Source organism: Gavia stellata, chromosome 2 (assembly GCF_030936135.1).
Source record: "Gavia stellata isolate bGavSte3 chromosome 2, bGavSte3.hap2, whole genome shotgun sequence".
Lineage (NCBI taxonomy): Eukaryota > Metazoa > Chordata > Aves > Gaviiformes > Gaviidae > Gavia > Gavia stellata.
The window spans coordinates 9644692-9667241 of NC_082595.1; the positions used below are offsets into that span (position 1 = coordinate 9644692).

The 22550-nt window shown below is 41.4% G+C and overlaps 1 protein-coding gene across 1 annotated transcript in view; it reads left to right on the top strand.

Moving 5' to 3' along the window:
- Nucleotides 1-20284, top strand: part of PTPN14 (protein tyrosine phosphatase non-receptor type 14) — a 71469-nt gene extending 51185 nt beyond the window's left edge. The window contains exons 11-18 of the mRNA XM_009816074.2: nt 265-343; nt 1994-3483; nt 6189-6332; nt 7375-7593; nt 11604-11732; nt 12659-12893; nt 15077-15240; nt 20113-20284. Of these exons, the coding sequence (XP_009814376.1) occupies nt 265-343; nt 1994-3483; nt 6189-6332; nt 7375-7593; nt 11604-11732; nt 12659-12893; nt 15077-15240; nt 20113-20241 (2589 nt within the window). The 3' untranslated portion in view covers nt 20242-20284. The remainder of the gene's footprint in view (nt 1-264; nt 344-1993; nt 3484-6188; nt 6333-7374; nt 7594-11603; nt 11733-12658; nt 12894-15076; nt 15241-20112) is intronic.
- The last annotated feature ends 2266 nt before the right edge of the window (nt 20285-22550 follow it).

Consider the following 22550-nt stretch of genomic DNA (forward strand, 5'->3'; position numbering starts at 1 on the left):
GGAGTCTGGATGTTGTTTTCTGAAGTGGTTGAGCTTAAAGGAGTCTTAACTGGTCAGCTTTGGGCTCAGTAACAAAATTTAGCAAACAATTTACACAATGTTATTCTCTGTTCTATAAAGAAATGCCAAGCCATGTGTCTTTGGCTGGGTAGGAAAGAGCAGTATTCAGTGAAAAGGGCATAGAACTGTTTTTCCTGTTTCAGCTTGCAAAAATTGTAGCAAATGAAGTTCCTAATGCTGTTTTTCCTTGTGCTTTTATTTCAGCCAAGACAACATCCATTTATACTGCCTCCTATGCATGTCCAGTGTGGAGAACACTACACTGAAACACATAATTCACAAGGTACTTAAAGCATATATTTTCCTTTAATGGACTTCAATTTTATGTGTATGCAAAGAAGCTCCTACCCCTTATGTCTAGATTTCTAATGCTGTCATGGTCAAATGGGAGTTGTTGCTGGAGGAGAGCTGGTAGTTTTATAGTTAATGTTGCAGTAAGTCTTCTGTTTAAAGTCCAATTTCAGTTTTCAAATTTCTCTAAAATGCCTGTGCATGATTATATGGACCTTAAACTTGGTATTCCAGTTCAGTGAGCTGAAAAAATAATTTCTAAAGGAAGTATGATGGCTGCACTCAAAGGCAGTACCAGCTGGGGCCAGGGAGAGAAATGGAGTGAGGGAAAAGGAGACAGCAAATATCTTTTACTGTAGGAAAAATCATAGTGTCCTGGTCACAAAACTCTATATTTAGATAATCTTTTCTGCTGATTTTTCACCAGCAACTGCCTGCATTGTTAGCCTTATGGACTTAAGGAGGGTTAACTATTTTTACCCCCATGTTTGATGAATAAATTCTCTAAGAGGTTGTACCAGGTTACTTTGATCAAGGCTGGGAATGGAGCCCAGCCTCTAAACACTTTGAGTCTCACACCCTTAACCACACCACCTTTTGGAATACACATAGCCAGGTCTGTTAGGCTACGTTCTTTGCCGTTGATGAGAGGTACAGTTGAAGTGCTCTCACTGGCAGAGGAGCTCTTAGTCGTACCTGATAGTGTTTTAGAGTTGTGGTAGTCTGACTGATTTTAAGGTAGAATTTGATAGGTTTTGAAAAGAGTCATTCAGAATAGTTCCTTGCATACAGGAGAAGATTTGACTTAGTAGCTACTACTGTTTTACTGTGAGCTGAGGCTCTGAAGGGGGATATTCTCAATTTTAGAAGAATTGTAAAGTTCCCTTAGTTTTACCACAGACTTCTCTATATTGTTGAAGAACTAGCTGACTTCAGAGTTTTGGGAGCTGCTACTCTTTTCTTATGAGATTTTCAACACGAACAGTCTTGCAGTAAAGTTGTGACCCAGGACATTATCTTTACCATCTTGATTCCCTCTCACATATCCTTTGCTGAAGTATTTAATATTCTTTAGCACATTTGTAGAGTGGATTTGGGGGGTTTTTTTTCTTCTTTTTTTTTTTCCCTGAGTCTTGATCACCCTGCTGTTTTATACTTCAGATCCTCAAAATTGTACGTTGGTCTGAAGTAGGATTTCAAATTCCACAGTCCTCTGCTACTTCAAATCACAGATAGCCCTGCATCAACAGAAAAGACAAGAGATTTTTTAGGATTACCATAGGCTAGCAGCACTGGATTTTTAAGGTGGCAGCAGCAGTGAATCCTTTCAGCATGCTAAGGGAGGAGATGGCCCTTTATATTCTTCCTTGCCACCCCAGGCAAAAACACTTCCTCTCTTTCCCCTTTCATGTCTCCCACAAGGATCTGAACTACCGTATTTTGCGAACTGTTGGGAGTGTTTACAGGAGTAGCTTTGTTATAGTCTTATTTCAGTGACCCAAGGATGCTCCCAAGACCAAACGTTGTTGTACACTAAGCTGCCTCTGTAATCCTTGGTGCAGACTGCATTTGAAGTTTTGTTAACATTGAATGAGTCCTTGTATGTTAAAATTGTCAACGCTTTTATCTCTGCTCTACACAGATAGCATTTTCCATGGAAATGAAGAAACTTTCTACTGTAGGTCTCAGACCAGTTTGGACAGGTGTCCAGTGGACTTCAGCTACTTGAATGGTAATGGACCCAATGGGAGTGTATGCAGTGCCCACAGCATGAACTCCCTGAATCGCTCACAGAACTTCATCCAGGCATCTCCGATGTCCTCAAATCTGAGCATCCCTGGAAGCGACATCATGAGAGCAGACTACATCCCCAGCCACAGACATAGTGCAATCATAGTACCATCTTACCGGCCAACTCCAGATTATGAAACTGTCATGAGGCAAATGAAGAGAGGGGTGATCCAGATGGACAGCCAAAGTCAGTCTTTGAGGAATCTCAATATTGGAAACACACACGCTTATAACCAACCGGAAGACCTAGTTTACAGTCAGCCTGAGATTCGAGAGAGACATCCTTACACGATTACATACGGGCCCCAGGGTGGCAGCTATAACAAGCCTGTTGCCCCGACTGACCAAATGAACCCTAATAATGCTGTGCAAAATAAGACAGCAGCCAGTGCCATATCCCACACTGTCAGCACACCAGAACTGGCTAACATGCAGCTGCAGAGCAGCCAGAGTTACAACACCGCTCACATGTTAAAGAACTATCTCTTCAGACCCCCACCTCCATACCCGCGCCCACGTCCTGCCACTAGCACGCCAGACCTGGCAAGCCACCGGCACAAGTACGTCAGTGGGAGCAGTCCTGACTTGGTCACTCGCAAAGTCCAGCTCTCAGTAAAGACGTTCCAAGAGGACAGCTCGCCGGTCATCCGTCAGTCACTGCAGGAGGTCAGCGAGCCCCTCATGGCAGTGAAGCATCATGCAGCTGTGAACAAGCGCCATAGTTTGGAGGTCATCAGCAATATGGTACGTGGTATAGAAGCCATGGCATTAAAAACTTTAAACGCCCCTCTGCCGCGCAGGAACACTTTGCGGGAGCAGGTGCAGCCAGAAGAGTCGGTTCAGATGGGGCATGAAGTTCAGCAAGTTCCTCATTATCATCACAAAAAGACATTCTCTGATGCCACGATGCTGATACACAGCAGTGAAAGCGAAGAGGAAGAAGAAACCCCAGAATCTGTGTCACGGATAACAGCCCTCCATGAGAACATGGAATATAGTGCTCAGCTGCAAGCTGCCTTGGCTAGAATACCAAATAAGCCTCCTCCAGAGTATCCTGGGCCTCGTAAAAGTGTCAGCAATGGAGCCCTGAGGCAGGACCATGTTAGCATTTCTGTGGCTGTAGCCAGGGCCAAGGCCATGAGGCCAGGGCCTTCCAAAGCCGTTAGTGTCTCTCGAACTGATCAAATGGTAATAAACGGGTCTTCGCTTGGGCCCTCTATCTCAGAGCCTGACCTCACGAGTGTGAAAGAGAGGGTCAAGAAAGAACCTGTCAAGGAAAGGCCTGTGTCTGAAATGTTTTCTATTGAGGACAGCATTATAGAAAGAGAAATCATGATGAGGGTAAGTGTCTTTCTCTGTTGCAGTGGCTTCTTAGAAATTAGTACTTACACAGGTCAGTTTCCATACCAGAAAACTGTTGCATCAGTAAACTGTGGGTAACGTGGGTGGGAAGATGCTGATTTGCTTGAAGTTAGGAAATGTGATATTAAGTGCCACATACAAATTGGTTTCGTGGGACTCTATGGCCACCAAAGGGGCTGATCCCATGCACTGCTATTGGGTTTCTCTGCTTCCTCCATTGTGGTTATTCGTCTGCTTGGCCAGATCTGCGACTGATCCAGCTTATGATGCCACCACCCTGGCAGCAGTGCCAGCCCGAGGTGGGTGGCAGAGCGCGCAGCCGGGTGACGAGGAGGCTGACCACAAAGCCCCCCTCAATGCCTGCTCCCCTTCTGCCTGCCCAGCTCGCCAGCCCCCACGGATTTGAGGGCAGGATGAGTCTGAAATGTGTTTGCTGAGATGCGCGGGAGATTGTGTTTCGGTGCTAGCGTTTTATTCCTTCTTTGCAGGGATGTCGAATTAAGTATCACATAATATATAACATAATGGAAACTCTTGAGTTTTTCAGACGATCTCTCTGATTGCCTTTTCTGTCCCATTATATAACCTAGTTATCCGAATAATACACTGGTAGCTGTAGAATATGGATTGCCAGTTTTGCCAATAACTAAATGAGCGACAGGATATCTAATTACAGAAGCACCAGATGTAGAGGCTGGATGGTTGAGGATCTGGATTGTTTATTTTTTTAAAAACGTACTCAAGTATGAGAACTAGGATCCTTTTAAACTCGCAACGAATTTAGAATAAAAAATATTTAAAGGCTTCGGTGCCACTGCAAGCAATGGCAGAAATGTGAGGGGTGTTTACCAACTGCAACTGCAGTTACAAAAAGCAAAGTGTGTGCCATGGTTCTTTTTTTCAGAATTGAGGTCTGAAACAAAAACAATTCTTGAAACTAATTAATGAAGCATTTAAATGGTCCGGAGCAGAAAAGAGTTTGTAATGTACTAGATCAGTAACTAGTAAGATTTAAATACTACTGTATATTCAAAAGTTTTTTAAACATATGTATAGTGCTTCTTGTTCGTTGGTGATCCTTACGCTGATGTAATGGTTAGGGATCAAACTTGGGCCACTAAGCTGTATCACAGAGACTAAAATTACTCCTTGCAGAGTATTAAACTTTAAACATAAAATAGATATTTGACTATGAAACATAATTTTTACTTGAATGAATACTGTAGACATTGGAGTAACAACAAGCATAGATATGCTCTTGTGATCTTCTGAGGAAAGAAAACATACTGAGAAGCAGAAACCCAAAGGATTTTAGGATGGAAATGAAGGTAAGAAGAGAGCTTAGAGATGTTGCTTGAGTACTCTTCCTCTGAATAATCATTCAGATCAGCCTTTGGTGGAAAGGTGCTGCTGCTGCTGTTGTTATTTTGAAAGTAAAGGGGTGGTCTTAGCATTAAGCTTTTAAGGTGGTTTCAGCCTAGATTGTCAGTCTTAACACATGCAGACCTTCCTTTTGTCATAGGAATTGCATGTTATATTAATGGTAACTTGATGACCTTGATCTTTTAAACACAGACTTTTCTACATTACCCTGCAAGTAGTAGTAATAATAAAATCCCCAAAGAAAGAAAAAATACTTGCATTTTCCTGCTTTCTGGAAGTAAGAAAAGAAAACAGAGTGGTTTGGGATTTTTGTTTTGCTTTTTTGTTTGTTTTTTACTTAGTGCTCTGGAGGAAGCCAGTGGTGAGGAAAAAGCTCACTGGCTTTTGAAAAAGCAAGCCATTTACATGTGTCTGAGGGCATTCAGGTTCAGTAGTCTGTTTCCAGGAGGTGAGCTTGGCCTGTGTGGTGACCACAGCTTCCATATGCATGCTGAGAACTAGGCTTCCCTTGTGCTAATCTCTCCTTCCAAATCTGGCAGAAAGAACTGTTAAGGAAGTGGAGTAAAATGTCCATAATTCGGCTCCTTCTAGAGATGGTCTGTCGTCTTGCTTGATGTTTCAGCTCCCAGTGGCGTCAGGAGGGCAGCAGGACGAATTTAAAATTCATACTCGGGTTCTCCATGTCACAGCGTAATATGATGCATGAATACAATAAAGGATGTCCCTCCTGGCTGCTGTTATGTTCGGTTTCTGGGATTTCTGAGCTCAGTTTTTAGTGTGAAATATATCATGGGTGCTCTTTGAATCACCATAATAGCTGAGCGCATCAGAAGACTTCTCATTTTAAGTATTACCATCACAGAAGAGAAACAACTGTCCTGTGTTTTACTGTTTGTTGTAATAGATTGAAATTACTGCTTTTTAAAAGATGCCCCAGGTATCTTGGCTACGATAGCGCTGCTTTAACGTAACAGGGTGATGCTTTGTGTGTCCTACATTCAGAATAATGTTTGCAGAAAAATGCTCGAGATTGTATTTGTATGTCTTTTGATGGCATGTAAACTGTATTATACGCTGGGATTGCTTCTTTGAAATTAAAATTCTCTGCTCATGTAGGAGCAGGCCTTTGAGGAATAACAGGAAGAATAGAGGTTGTATTTGAATTTACGATGCTAATGGTGATCATCTGCATTCCTTGGCCAGAGAGTTGCAGATTTTGGAGATTAAAAAAACATTCCAGCATTTTACTGGCATTATAAATAATCACACAGAGATGAAAACGTGCCTTTTCTTGCCAAAAGAATCTAGAAAAGCAGAAGATGGCAGGCCTGGAGGCCCAGAAGAGGCCCTTGATGTTGGCAGCACTGAACGGACTCTCAGTTGCTAGGGTTCCAGTGCCGGAGGACGGCCAGGATGAAGTCGCCAAGGTGCCAATGGATGAGAGGGTAAGATGGAGGCTTGTGAAATGTTGCTCGTTCCCTTTGTTCCCAGCAGCATGAAGTTTCTAAAATATTAAAATTTGATTTAAAATGTGAAAAAATGTCTCTTAAAAGTTTTCAGAACCATTAATGGAAAAAGTCTATGGTTAACACTGGTGTGTCTTTTGAATGCTGACAAAGTGTTAAATGTCTTGAATGTTTACTGAAGTCCGTGAAAATTGAGGCTGTTCACTGTTTCATGTGAACATACAATGTCATACAAGATCAAGCTGTAAATCTATCATTTTGCACATTTTTCACTTGATCAGGCAGTCTTTCTACAGTGATCATCCATAGATACCGTCTTTCATGTTCTGATACAACTAAGGAGTTCAGTTAAAGTCTCTAACGGGATTAAACTTAGAAAAAAAAAAAGTTTTTTGCCTCCTGATGTTTGCACATGCAGGTGTGTGCATGTATATGGAATTTTGGAAATGAAAAACAGTTGCTGCCATTAAGATGTGAGAGACCTATTTGCAAAGAAACTTTCTGGCTTTCTGGATAGAAATTTGCAGCCTTGTGTTGGCTGGTATGCAGACGGCAGAACTTAACATCCACCTGTACGTATGTGGAGTTTTGTTCGACCACAGAAATTGCATGCGTGCAAGTTAGGGAGTATTTTGAAAATATGGACCGCATCGCATTTCTCGCAGTGTGATCTTCTTCCTAAAAAGATACTTGTAAAAATATTTTACATTTATCTGTTGTGATGAAAACACATACAAATTCATGCTGAACCAGGATTGTATTTAGCATGGCTTTGCTTTTTATCATATCAGTCTTAAGAAATGTGGAGGTGGAATGTAAAAGTGTAAAATCTACTTGTGGTTTCATTCAGTAGAAATAAGTGTGTGTTGTGTTTCCTCAGATAACTGCAACTGAAAAAAGAAGTGAGCGAGAGAATGCTATGGCTGTATATTGAATTTCAAAGAACTGATGGACAGGCCTAGTGGTAAACATTCTTCCAGGAGGAATTAATGGATTGGTATTCCTTTTTGTTAAATCTTAGTGCAAAACCCTGAAGAGGAAGTTGGAAGAGGGGATGGTGTTTACTGAATATGAGCAGATTCCAAAGAAAAAGGCAGATGGGATCTTCACCACTGCTGCCTTGCCTGAAAACACTGAGCGCAACCGCATCAGGGAGGTCGTTCCTTATGAGGAGAACCGAGTAGAGCTGGTGCCGACCAAAGAAAATAATACAGGCTACATCAATGCTTCACACATAAAGGTAAAAGCTTTCTTGAACTTTGCTTTGCAAATGAAGGTATGTTAAAGCTTTGTTTGCATTTCTGGATGCACAGCAGCATTTTCTGTAACTCTGGAAATTCTGAAAAGGTAGCTTAGTCAGAATGCATCATTGTACCTTTGTCTCAGCATGGGCATCTTTAAAGTCCCCTGTGAACTAATATGTATGAGTTGATTTATTTGCTAGAGACTGGGAAGTAATTTTAGAGAGGCATCCTTACTTTTTTATGCCCACCTCTGCCAGCTGGTTGTGGAACGTCTCTATTGATTAATGTAGAAAGAGATGCCATGTTTCTTAAACCTCATGAAAATGCGTTAGAATAGCCTCAATACCTCCACTGTAACGTGTTTTTCGTGACCCTGTACCTGAAAGAAAGAGCAGCTAAGTGCAGGGCAAGGAGGTGTTACTCCTAGAGAGGAATATATTCAGAGTTTCCACCAGTGGAAGTTTTCAAGAGAGACAGACAGCTGCAGGCAAACTGTCTACTCGATCAGTACATGTTCTGATTTATCAGTCCCAATAGCCCTGCGGGCCACTGGGGGACTCCAACAACCCATGCAGAATGAGTCCCTGCAACTGACTGGTGCAGCCTGAAAGAAATATTGCACAAGGTTTGATTGAAATATTTTTTTCCATTTACTAGCATATAGGATAAGATTTTTAAAAATTGAGGATGTAGCTCCATCTATGCAGTTCCATGGCCAAAGAAAAAATATGCAATTATGAGTAATGCATGTTCACAGAGAGACTGCAATTATATATCTATAAATAACATATTTCGTCCTTTTATCATTAAGTGATTTTTAAAAGAAATTTTTTTAAGTATGAGTTGATAAAGAGAACACCTTACTAATGAGATCCCTGTGTCTCTGATTGGATACTGCATTTGACTTCCGTGTTTCAAAATAAGTTTTTGTCAAGATACTTCTGATTTCTTCTTGTTAGTTCAATGTGGAAATAATTTAAGATATGATCTGACTCTGTTACTTACAAACGTGGCCAGTTTTAACAGTGAATTATCCTGCATTGCCTGCAGATGCTTGTTTTTCTTTATGTTTCCAGTACTATTTGCAAAGTCCTTTGTTGGCTTTTACTCTACACTGAGAGAAGTAACAGCACTCCTCTCCCTCATATGACAGATTCTCTTGTTGTCAGAGAGGGCTGTCTGCTTTTTCTCATTGTCAAAATGCAAATTAAAAAGAAATAATTCAAAAATAATAAATAAAACATCCTGTTAAATTAATATTTTCCTGGAGTAAAAGCCATTTACAAGTTTAAAGAGACTTGCTGGCCTCCTTGGTTGTGATTTACAGTGTTAAATCCTGATGATTCGAAACAATTTCTGAACCAGGATCCTGGCAGGTTATCACTTTTCTACATAACCTGGTAGGTAGCAGATACTGAGTTTTTGCATAATCAGACGTTGCTATGATGATGGATTTCTGAGCCCAAAATTTTTCATCTACTTCGTTAGGAGGCCAAAAAAAACAGATTCCTAATATAAATTGTGCCCACAAAGCAATACTAGCCAGAAAAGAATTTTCCCTGGCCAGTTTTGAGTCCACGTTTTACCTTGTGTGTCAGTGTTGGACATGCACATGTCTCACGTTCGTAGAGCACCCAGAAACACGTACAAATGTTTTAGCGCATGACAGTGGTCCTTGCCAGCATTTTCCTCTCGCACTCGTAGTGGCGCGTACGGAAGCCAAGCAGATGTGCTTTTGCTTAGAAAGTGAAATCGCATCTGCGAAATTTACCTCAGTAGCACAGTGTGTGTGTGTTTGCAGCCCAATATTCAATTTTTAATATCCTACAGTCAGGGCATTAGAATGCAGTAAACATTCCAGGCATCCCATTCCCTCCAGACTATTTATGGTCCTTACATATCATGTGCCAGGAGGCTGGATGTTTGCACCAGAAGTCAGTAGACAAAGAAAACTCCTATATCATCCTGATAAGATGTGTGCCTGGAGGATTCCAGCTCAGTCTGCAAGCCCCACAGTTTTGCAGTATTTCTCTGCTTATTTACCATTGACCTTTGCTGTTAAGATACCAAGATCGTCGTCTATACCAGAGAGACAAATTGTAATTAAATTTATGGATTAAGCGAAAAAGTTCTTGAGACCACTTCATCTGACTGTTTGGGTCAGGTCAGTATTAACTTACAAAGCTCAGTAATACTATACCAGCAGTCACGACTGCAGATGAGCATGCAAGCACAAGACCAAGTGCAAGATGCTGGTTAGTGCTGTGTAGTTTATGTTCATTCCCACCTAGTACAAGAACTTGAGGAGTTTACCTGCGCTGGTCTTGCAGGTTTTAGCCATCATTCACAGAGGAGAATGCTGCATAGTATGAAATAAGAAAATGAGGTGGTGTACAGGCTTCAAAACCATTTTCAGTGCAGTGAAAAATTTGTTATCATACAAATGCTATGCTAGTTACAGGTGCAAAAACCCAAGTAACTCAGCTTAATGAGGAGCTGTTTGAATAACAAGTAAATTGATTCTATTTCTGAAAATGTATTCAAAGACCTGTACCTCAAACGTAGTATATGCTTAAACCTGTCAGAGTTACTGATTGTTCCTTGTAGCGTTGTCCGCCAGCACCTTGATATTTATGGATGTGTCAGCATTTCTGTTGTAAATCATCTTCTCTGGGATTTATAACTTTGTTGTGAGAAGTGGCTCTGGGCTAACATGTGGAATTAAGAGGTCTTAGCCTGAGAAGGAAAAATACTCTAACTTTCCAAAATAATTAGTTCATCTGGGTTTGCTTTTTGCTGGTAAGCACATTTTTAAATGGTATCTAGTAGATCTAGAAGTGGTTTGGCTTTTTACCTAAAATGTTGCAATGTTTAGCAAATAATCTGTCATAAAATTATCATTTTTTACACTCAAGTGATTTTTTTTTTAACTGCCTAAGTATGAAGATCTGCCTCAGTCAGGTAAACGTTTGATGCAATGTTTTATACTGGTTAACTCCAAGGTACTGCTGGGTCTACTCAGGGCACTACATAATTTATAGTGTGTATATCAGTGTGTTAGTGTGTTAAAAATAATTTCGGTGTTGTCACGCAAATACACAAATGTTTCTATAAGATGTGGTTGGTAATGGAGTTATGTATTGGGAAATAGACTTACATGATTACAGCTTTAGATAATTTTAAATTTCAGATGGCATTTGAAAGTCATTTAATGTGCTGGATTTACTTTATAGTAGTTTGCAGCTTCTGAACTGAAAAACCCAAGATAAGTGAGGAAGAGTAACTTGAAACGAAACCTGTCTTGATCTCATCACTGGCTGGCAACAGGCCTATCTGAGCTCTGTGTTACACACAGTGTAGGGGCATAGCTGCATCCTCTGGGGACAGCTTGGCCATTTCTTCAACAGTGATCAGTGTAGTAGGAGTCTGTTTAAGAAATTATTTTTTGCCTGAGTGGAAAATAATTGAGGGAGGTCCTAAACAGTGGAGACCTTTAGCTTTCCTTGAGCAAAGTGTCATTTGCATGCAGGCTTTCTACACCACTGTGGGTTAATTTGCAGCAATGCAATGCCTTTTTAATGCACATAGACACTTCCTTTAGTGCTTTGTTCTTCTTTCATCATGGGTCTGTCACCAAGCCCAGGGAAGTCAGTCAGCTGCTTATTTGTACTTAAGCCATATCAGAAACAGGGCCTCAAAAAAAAAAAAATATTTTTCTTTCATCTATATGATCCAGATGCAATGGCAAGAAAAATAGATGATATTTTGCTCAAAGCTTTATGTTTACAGGCATCAAGAAAGGACTTGGAAGCACCAAAGACTGTGTTTTGTCAGATTTGCTCTTATCAAAAGGATGATTCTTGTTCAAAATTTTGAACAAAAGTGGAAGTACAAAGAAGTAAAGGTTTCACTATGGTCTCTTTTGTTTAAAGGGCAGTTCTGGCACAGACGCTGCTGAGAATGTGGGCACTGACTGTAATTTTTTTTTTTTTTTTCTTACTCCCAGGTTACTGTAGGTGGAGAGGAGTGGCACTACATTGCTACCCAAGGGCCTCTGCCACACACGTGCCATGACTTCTGGCAGATGGTGTGGGAACAGGGAGTGAATGTTATAGCCATGGTCACAGCTGAAGAGGTATGTAAAATCAGAGAATACAGTTCTTTCTGATGTGAGCAAATCTCCTGTTATCATCACTTCCCACTCCAGTAAGCTGTTTTTTCTATCAACAACCCTTTTTCCTCTTACTCTGTTTGAACATATGCTTGTACTGCTATAATACTGTACTTTGTAACTTTCTGATACTCAGTTTGGCAAGTACTAAAGCGAAACAAGCAGAACCCCCTTCCCCCTGCTTCACTTCAGTTTGGCCAAACCAAACAAAGATGTTTCCATTGGAATGTGAGAGCGATGAACTGCTCCTGGTTAAAATGACACAGACTTCCACCCCATCTAAGGCCAGTTCTGCATACCGTCACTCTTATCAGCTGAAAAGAGAACAGAAGCTGTTGTTTCCGTAGAAGTGTCCATGTAAAAAAAAAAAAAAAATAAAATCTTTTTATTCTTATGCCAAGCAAAACAGTTATTTCTATTGTAATCCAAGAACTATGTGCTATGTTATAAAAACTGGCACATGTTGCTAACTAACACTGCATTCTGCTTTATGCCTGGTTGCTTTTAGCAAACACAGGGAGTGCCATAACACATCAAGTCACTGTCCAGTTCCCAAGGCTGATCAACAACAGATACTTAGAAGAGAATCGCCTTCCATTTGAAGGAGAGGCTTCCCCAGGAGGAGAATATTTATCGAGGTGTTGTAGGCAGTAGCTGGCTTTTGCCATGAGACAAGAGTTAGTTCTTCAAGCATTTTTACACTTAGAAATATTATATGGCTGAGAGTTTTAATGGATATTTTCTTTACTTTGTGGGATGCTCCTTGCTCCTCCAGTAATTTGAAATAAGAATACTTGGCTTATATGCAAAGCTTTGTGCCCTCTGTTTGTAGAAAATTACAGTTGCAGGAACTAATGGCTATATTTTTTGTTTGTTTGTTGGTTATTAAGGAGGGAGGAAGAAGTAAGAGTCATCGTTACTGGCCTAAACTGGGCTCTAAGCACAGCTCAGCCACTTACGGGAAGTTCAAGGTGACAACTAAGTTCCGCACAGACTCCGGCTGCTATGCAACTACTGGTCTGAAGGTCAAACATCTTCTCTCTGGACAAGAGAGGACAGTGTGGCATTTGCAGTATACTGACTGGCCAGACCATGGGTGTCCAGAAGAAGTCCAAGGCTTTTTGTGTAAGATTTCTTTAACTTGTGTCATAAAATACACTGAGGAAAAGGTTGCTTACACTGGGTTCAATTCACTGCACCTAGTTAGAGCTGGGATTGATATTAAATGGTTATTGCTGTGGCATATGAAGGCCTCAACTAGGTTGTACTTTGCTGCAATTTGAAGAAAAGTGTGGGACTCAAGAGCTAGGAGCAAAGGTGATTGAGGATTTTGGTCCTGATAGACCTGACATAACAGGAGGAAAAATCAGAGGCAGCAGCAGTGCTAAAGACTCGGGGAAATTTTAAATCATAGGATACCTCTGCTGGCTCATCTGTCACTATAAGTTATTGCCACTTCCCAGCTACCTATTGAGTGTAGGAGATACTAGGCTGCACGCAAATGTGATTAGAGAGGTCTGGGTGAGAGAGGTTCAGATGTTAATGAAATATGGCACAACTCCTCCAGTTTCATAGGAGGCCCTTATTGCTGATAGCCAGCATTTAGTAATCCAGAGGCATTGGACTTGCTGCAAAAGAGCAGAGGGCTCCATCACATATGCAGTAAGTCTGAACTCACTGCCACTCTTCTAATCACATGTACCCAGGCAATGCGAAGGGCCTTCCCAATTATATATGGTCCTGGTTCATGCACTTCTGGAAATACAGCCATTATATTAATCTGTAATGAGTTAATAGTGCTTCCTACTTCTTAACAAATAATAAACACTACTGTATTGAGTAATAGGAATTCAACTGTTATTTAACTAAAGCCACATCTCTGGCACTACAGTAGAGCGTGACGCAGAAATCTTTGTTACCACTGAAGGAGTCTGTACATGGTGTATTGATCCGTTGGAGATGCCTGCCCTCTTAATTCCTGAAAGCTTTGCAGCTGCAGCAGCATAGTTCTGTTGCAGTTAAGTCCTCTCTTGGCAAGGCCTGTTAGTTACACTTCAGTCTTGACACAGCTACAGTCCTTTAGTGATCCACTCTCCTTTGCGTGGTATAAGCTTGATGTAAATAACTTGTTTTTCTTTTCCCAATTCTGTCATCAGGGTAGAAAATAAAAATGGCGTTTCAGCATTGGCAAAGAAGTGCCATGGGATCTGTCTTTAGGGCAAAGCTATTGCCCAGTTCCTAGTTCGTTTCATAACTTCGTTTCTTCTACCAACCCATGTAGCTGTGGTTGGGCATGGCAGTAATTGGAACCTGATTGTTCCTCTGTCCCATTGTTTGCCACCATGTATGGTCCCATTTCACTGTGTGCATTAAGATGCAGCTTTTCTGATGTTGGTATGCCTCCAGCCACAGCCTGCCTGTGTCGGAAGGACTGTTCAGGCTACAGGGCCATGACACCAAGAGCCAGGGCAGGAGAGTTCAGCTCAGATCTCACTTCCCACTCTGACTGGCAGGAAGCTAAGTGTCTAAGAGTTACGCGTCTGGATATATCTTTCTGGGTGAGGTCCATCATCTTTGTCATGCATCTAGACTATGCTGGAACGATGTTTAGAGGTCAGAGTTGGAGTTGTATTTTATGATGTGTTTATCTAACCAGGTGAGCTTCCAGTTTGTGAGGTTCTCTGTGCGGTTTGACAGTAGAATGCATTGAACAATAATAGGACAGCCACACAAGACAACTGTTCTCGATTCATGCACTTGCTAGAAATGGCTTCAGAGAAAACAAAGACAGTGAGCTCCCAGAAGGGCTTGTAGCTGTTGAGAAACAAACCCTGAGCAGAGAGGTGGGTGAGATTCTGTCTCACTCTAGAAGGGACAAGGGAGGGAGGGGGAAACAGGGCAGATGGATGCTCACTTGCCATCTGATAATGGCTTTGACAGGCAGTAGTTTCAATGGGACTTAGCTGTTGTTTTGATCCCAGCCTGTTAATAGCAGGAATTGCTGTAAGTAATGTCTAGAATCATCTGCTTAGGGGACCTGGAGATTTGCAGAGGGGAAAACAGAATTTAATTTTTTAAAAGAACTACTTAATTTAAAGGAGTAGACTCCCAAGTAATAGTTGACACCCAGCTGGTACATGCTGGATTCAGTGCTGTTCAGTGCACCTTGGCCAAAATAATTAGCACGTTGTAAAAAATGTAAATTATTGCCACTTTGACAAAGAAGGACTTTTCCGTGTTCTTTTTTCCCCAGTTTTTAGATTTAGACATGTAGATGTTTGCAACCTTGTCTGCATTTTATCTTGCAGCTTACTTGGAGGAGATACAGTCAGTGCGTCGCCATACCAACAGTGTGTTGGACAGCAGCAACAACTGCAACCCTCCTATTGTGGTTCACTGCAGCGCAGGGGTAGGAAGGACCGGAGTGGTTATCCTAACAGAACTGATGATTGGGTGCTTGGAGCATAATGAAGTAAGTCAGCTTCTTTCTCAAGACAAACCCTGAGCTCATTTCTTGACTAACCTGCAACATTTCCGAGGTTAAAATTAAAAGGCATTGAAGTGCTTTCTTTCTGCTACATTTGTGAGACTAGGACCTCAAATGCAACTGGCAGAGATTTCTCATGGCAGTTTACTTGTTGTAGTTTTCTGTTGAGTTGATGTTATGCATTTTTTATTAATACTATTTTAATACATTCAAAAATAGGGCTTTTTTCTCTCTTTTAAGAATTTGGTCTAATTCATACCTGTATTTAATTAACAGTCTAGAGACAACATGTTTACAAGGACTACCTGAGAGAGGCTAGAAAATAATGTCTGCTTCCATGCTCTTTTAAGTAAAGTTTTCTTCTCTCTAAATTCACTCTTTGAACTCTCTTCTCTCTCTTTTATTGTATCTAATCTCATCTGGAATGGAACTTAACTGTGTCTTACGGAAAAGGTGTGTGCACATTGGGGAGTAGGGCTTTAAGAGCTGCAGCCAATATTACAAGACTAGTAGTACAGTCTGGAGTTAAGAATAAGAGCTCCAGCAGAGTAACCATGTGTAGCAACTTGCTTTTCATCTGTGTCCTGTGTCACTGGGGAACTGTCTAGAAAGTACATCGCATCTTGAATAACAATGTGCCACACAGTTTCAACACAACAGCTATTGAAACTGGGGATTTCTGTTGCCAGAGAAACTGCTCAAAGACCAAAACCTCTTGTAGAGATAAAAATGCAGCAAGAGTGACAAATAGACATATATCACCTGCCCCTCACACTAATCATCCAGTGGATGAGTAGCTTGAAATGCAGGACTAGATGTACACACCTGAAATGCTCACCTATATTCTGTGTTACCATAGAGGAGTTATAGACCGGAGCCTTTCTGTGCAAGGCACTATGCAAAGTGCAACTTTCTGGCTCACTCAAAAACACGAGTCCTAAAGCAGGCAAGTACCAGTGCACTTTCCTCTTCATCACTATTTTTAAAAAAGATGATGCAAGAAGTCTTTTTTTTTTTTTGTTCTCTACTCTGTTAACCCCTTCCAGCAGCTAGTCATTTTGTAGTTACAAGATCACTTAGAGATCCTGGGCTCAGTTCAACTGAGATGAACTTCCTCCAGCTCTGTTTGGACTTCAGTAGAGGTGAAGCTGTCCTGTAGATCTGTGTCACAATTTACACTTTTTCTTTCCTTCTTATTTGAGGGGTGGGATAAGTGGGAAGGAAGGGGAAGAAGGAGCTGGCCCAGACAGAAAGGATCCACAGGTATGTCCTTTGGGAATCCTGCAGCCTTCCTGTGCTGGCTGCTGTTCAATAACTGCTCCTGCATGGGGCAACAGCCGTGATTCTTGAGCCTGTTTGACTTCTTTCCTAACGCACTGGCATCTGGAAGTGACTGCTTCTGTTGTTCACACAGCAGCCATGAAATTTCTGCATACCAGAGAAAATCTGGATAGTTACAAGAGCCATACCTGAATCACTTGTGAGCATCAGTGTAGCTGCGTCTGCTTTACATAAGCTCTGTACACTAATGGTGTGCCAGGAACAAACACTAACAGTTGTGCAACACGTTTCGGCCACCTCAGTTTGTCTGTGGTTTCCAGAAGTGACCTATTTGGCAAAGAGTAGCTGAGTAGCAAGTGAAGATAAAGGCAGTACCTCAACATCTGAGCATGGGGGTGAGCCTTGACATTCAGAATTCTCATCAACTTCACTAGGAGCTGATGGTAGTGCTCAATAATAAGGGATTTCTCTGATGTCCCTTAATTAGAGCATTCTTTTGTCTTGATTAATGGTGGAAATCATCATTAATATTAATAATAAAGACAATTTTCCTTAAGGGCTTTGTTGCTCTAGATTGTGCTAAGTTAGTATTTTTGTTTGTTAAAACCTAATTAAAAAACAGATTAAAAATCTTAGCAGTTTGTTATTACTTAAGCAGTGTTTTCAGTTTGTGACAGATACTGCATTCTCCACAGAGAGGGTTCCTTTTCATGCAGTTTTACTGGTTTGTTTTGAAGTAGGATTAAGTGGTTTTCTTCTGAAATAAAATGACTTATTACTTAAAATGCTTTAGTCTTACAAATTGGTTGATTTCCTCAGAAGTGTCCTAGTAAGTAGTTGTATTAGTTGTTAACATTTTAGCAGTGAAGGAAAAAAGGGGAAGGGGATTGAAAATCCTGATACAGACCATCTTGGAAAGTCTGCAGCAGTGCTGGAACTGAAACCAGAACTCATGATTCTGAGGTTTCGGTAAAAAGCCATGTTTAATCAAATTCTATACAGCTTCAGTCACTGTGGCTTCTGGGCAATTGCTGGTTGAGTCTAAAGCTGTGTATCACTTTGCAGGGATATAGTTTCAGTAACTTGCTATATAGTAAGTAATATGTCACATCATTACAGCCTTACTGCTGTAGACACGTAGAACAAGAAAGTAATTGAGATCCTGCTCTACCGACTTCTAGTTTGGACTTGGCACTGGGACATTAACTCATGATTGCAGCTGCAGTGTGTTTTCATAGGGGACATCTTCTAGTCTGGGAGTCAGAAATGAGTAGCATTTTTGTTTGCTCTTTTTGCAAATGCCACCTTAGCAAAGCATTACATGTCTGTTTTTGACATGTATGTTGTGATGAAGGTGAGTTTGAAGATTCTGGTTACCTGGAGTAGAATGCTAAGTTGACTACAAATAGCAAGGTTGAGTAGGCAGGATGGGCTTTTCTTTCATTTCTGAGATAAGCCAAAGCCTAATCCATTTTGAGGAGGTGCACGGACCACTGTGTGCCCAGTAGAAATCAATGAGCCTGTCAAGCACCGAACTGCTGAGAGGGGAACGTGGTTGTGCAGGTAAAAGCTGGCCTGCGTTTTTGTTGCAGTTGTTCAGGTGAGATTGGGTTCCGCGTGACTCTGCTCAGCAAGGACCGCATGGCTTTCGTAAGCATCCGAGTCCACGGGGAGGCTTTCTCCGCATTAGCTGAGTTAACTGGAAAGAGCTTACGTTTTTCCTTTGCACCCGTTTGCAAATAATATGACATTACTCATCACAAATCTTTACACTTGTTGACTCTCTAGATGTCCTTTTGTAACTGCTTGTTGGGGTATGCGCCAGAATATTTAGCCTTGTTTTCAGAAAGTGATAGCCTATGAGTTAGGGCTTGTTTACACAGAATGGAGATTCTGAGTTTTATATATATGGACAGAAATCGATATGCAGCATGATTTTATTTTAAACTTCCAGTGTGCATGGAAGCAGACTCCATGCTCAGTTGTGCCTCTGAGGGTTAGCAGCAATCTTAATTTGTTTCTCTGTCCATTAGTCCAGGCTTTGTGCTTGTAACATTTCTCATCTCAGCCAAAAGACTTGCTAAGTTCCTTTTTGTTTCTGGAATGGCAAACTGGCATTACAAAGTGCAGTTTGTGTTGCCTGATAAAGTAACTGTTCTTCAGTTTTGTATCTTGAACTGCTTAAGAGCTTCTCAAAAGGATTTGAGCATGTATCTTAGTGCTTCTATTTACTGCTGCCATAGAAAATTTGTATCCCTCATCTTGGGTCATATTACACGCTCTTTCAATTTGAGCCTGGCAGGTTGAGCTTCGTGACTCAATGACTTCTGAATAGCACCTCATGTACCTGTTGTAACAGGTAAAACACAATAACATCATAGGTTGTTGGCTCCCTAAATGCTGGAGATATGATGGTAATACCTAATGAATTTTGCAGTGATTTCTAATGCTTTACCTCATGGGACTCAGTTTCACACAACTCATTCATTTTTTGATTCGGACTATTACAGGGTGCCTGTGACCCAGTGTGCTTGATGGGGTTAGGGTTGTTCTTTCACAGGGGATCTCCTGATCCATCCCCACTGACTGTGCTTTAGTTCCTGTTGCAGAGCATTTTCAGGGCACAGGAGTGAATTTCTTTTGGATGAAACTAAGCTGGAATATGCCCTCTTGGAGAACACCTAATGTGTCCCAGCTGATAGTGGACATTCAGTAGATGGCAACAGACCAATGCTGGCCTGAAGTCTGCAAAACATGTGTTGTGGATACTGGGTCCTCGTTTCACTTCACAGATGTATTTCTTCTGGAGCGTTATTTACTGGCATAGACTTGGCTGTGGGAGGTCAGGTGTCAGAGTTTCTGGATCTTCTGGTGACAGTGAGTTCCCTTCTCTTTTAGTGGAAGGGTCGGTATATTTGCTTGCGCTTTAATTTTGTCTAAGGAACCTTTGTGATGATCCTGATGCCTGCTTACCATGTGAAAAATCTCTCTGATCCTCCCTGTGTGAATGAGTTTGACCATGGATCAGAGCGCAGTATGCAAGTGGCCACAGCGCCTGTCGATGCACTCAATGGTAGAGTCTGAACTGAGCTATATAATCTTGGCAGCTTAAGTTTTGTACTAGACTTTCCTGATATAACTAGCCTTTAACCTGAGATAATGATATATTTGGTTTATTTTACTGAGTTGAAAATAGGTATGTTGACACAGAAAAAACTCCAAAGAGAAGAAGCCCTTTATTATGTGTTCAGTTGGTGATCTGCTGAGAGGTAATCAGTGGCATACAACTGGAAGAGAAGTCTTTGGTCATCTGCCCGTTTACATCAGTCCAGAAATTCCCGTAAGCTTTAGTGGGAAAGCATTGGATGCCCAGTAACCTGTATATACTACTGTAATACCCCTTGAAACAAAAGTTGGTGGAAAAAAAATAGTAGTACTTCACTACAGTTGGTTATAATTCAGTACATTATATAACTAAAATACAGTTCCCTGTGTCAGATAACTGATATTTGAGACAATGACTGTTTGATTTAATGCACCTACATCCTTACACTTATTTTTTCCTTTACTTCACAGAAAGTGGATGTTCCTGTGATGCTGAGACACCTGCGGGAGCAGAGAATGTTTATGATCCAGACCATAGCCCAGTACAAGTTTGTCTATCAAGTGCTCATCCAGTTCCTGCAAAACTCCAGACTTATTTAATCTTTTCAAACCTCCCAGACCCAGCTTTGTGGATCTGACTGAATCTTACGGATGAACAAGGGGAACTGCCTTGACAACCTTGTGTGCATATATTGCACTTTTTAAAGTTGTCTTGAAAGTAAGGAATGATTGTTCTTTGCTAGAGTCTCCCGTGGATTATTTTATACAAGATATAATTTATTTTTCTTGGAATAACTTGTGAATTACTTTAGTAACTTGTAAAACTTACAGTGACCTTCAAGTTGAACCACATTTGACATGACTGGTCTGCATTGTAACATGTCCATAAGGAAAGCAATCCTTTGTAAAGGTAGTTTCCTGGCTTCTATTTTGCTGCACAGCTTCTGAAATGAACAGTTACTTGGCAGTGGGCTTTTTCTCAAGTAAGAATATTTTGGACCCAGGTATGTGGCTTCTGTGGTCAAAACAAGACCTGCTAAATGCCAGCTACAGCTCTGCACGAGTGGAAGCTGAGGGGGCACAGTCCTGGGGCAGGGAGACCCAAGCCGCTGCACATGCAGCAGAGCACATTACAGAGGGCTCAAACACAGGCCGTTGTGAGGGCAGAGAGTTTCGGGTGCTGAACTGTTCAAATTCCACAAGAATTACGGTTCTATATTAGTCCTTGAAAAAACCAATATTGGATCTTTTAAACGAGGCCTTTGCTACTGCCTGCAGTCCTTGAGGGGATTCGTAAGAGTTGAAGCAGTGCAGGGTGAAGTGCAGCGATCCAAAGCTGGCTGAAGTCAGTAAATGAGTCTTTCTGGTAGCTGTGGTGGGCTGTGGGTTGAACAGCAGAGGAATTTCAACTAAATGCAGCTGAAAAAAAAACTCAAATCAAGCACTTTCTCATGAATTATACTGAAAGTTCATTGCCTTGAGGCTCCCCTCCTGTGGAAAAGGAATCTCATTTAAGTTAGGCATCTCCAGTTGCCTTAGTTTCCCGTGTGAAACGTTGTCTTCAGCACTGTAATCCTTTTACTTTCTAGTTATTTAAACTTTGTCAAAATGATCAATACGGTCTTTCCTCCATATCTGAGTTCTCCAAATAGTGACCCTTGAGACCTTTAGCTCAGAGGCTGCCTTGATTCTTCCCCCATCACTGTCTTGCGGTTTGTGAACATCTGGAGCAGTCTTCCTTTTGGTATTGGCAAACCTTGCTTTGTTAGGGTGTTTTTTGTATTATCATAGAATCATAGAATAGCCCAGGTTGGAAGGGACCTCAAAAGATCATCTAGTCCAACCTTTCATGGGAAAGGAAGCCTAGCTGAGATTACCTAGCACCCTGTCCTATTGCATCTTGAAAACCTCCAGTGATGGGGACTCTACCATATCCCTGGGGAGGTTGTTCCAGTGAATGATTATCCTCACTGTAGAAATTAAATCGCACAGATCATCTCTCATCTCTGTCTGGTCACCTTGGATTCTCTCACCTATTTATTATTACTATTTTATCCTGGTAGCGTTCAGGGATTCCAGTTAGGATCAGGAGGACGTTGTATAAATACAGAAAGGAGAAACAGTCCTTGCCTGAAGTTTACAATCAGAACAGAAAAGGGAAACAAACCTCCACTGCATAACTAGGGCACAGATTCTTAACCGGCTTGCCCTAAGCCAACAATGAAATCTAGGACAGAGCTAAGAAAAAATCCACAAGTTCTGTAAGTATCTCAGCAGTTAGACCTGTCCTCCTCTCTCTTCTTCATCCTCTGTCCCTTGGCATTGGCTAGCTGTTTTACACAACTTAATGCATATTCCTTTCTCCAAACTGTTATTTCACTGGAGTAAATCACGTTATGAATTGCATTGCAGTGTGTGCATGGTATCATTTACTTAGTTATTTAGAGGTAATAGTAACTGCACTTTTAAAAGATTTAAAAAGGGAAAAAAAAAAAGCTTTAGCAAGTTGTGGTGGGACTCCCACACTGTCACTTCTGGTGTAAGATGGAAAGGAAAGTTCCTGCACTGAGGTTGCTCCCTGCCTCACAGTGACTCTTTCCCATCTCTGTGCACTGCCACCCTCCTGCGGGCAGTCCTGCCCTGCTTCGACTCGGCAGTCCTGTCGGGTCGCTGGAGAATGGATCAGGCTGGAGAGGAGCCTGGGAGGTCTCTGGTCCCAGCCCTGCTCACCCCAGGGCTAACTTTAAAGTTGGGTAGGCTCACCCAGGGTCACCTCCAGTTTCAGAAATCTCCAAGGGTGGAGATTTCATAGCCTCCCAGGGCATGTGATGTAATGCAGTCACTCTGTCACAGTGAAATTATCTTTCTTGGTATCCCTTTCCCAGATAAATTTCATCTTTTAGTCCCAT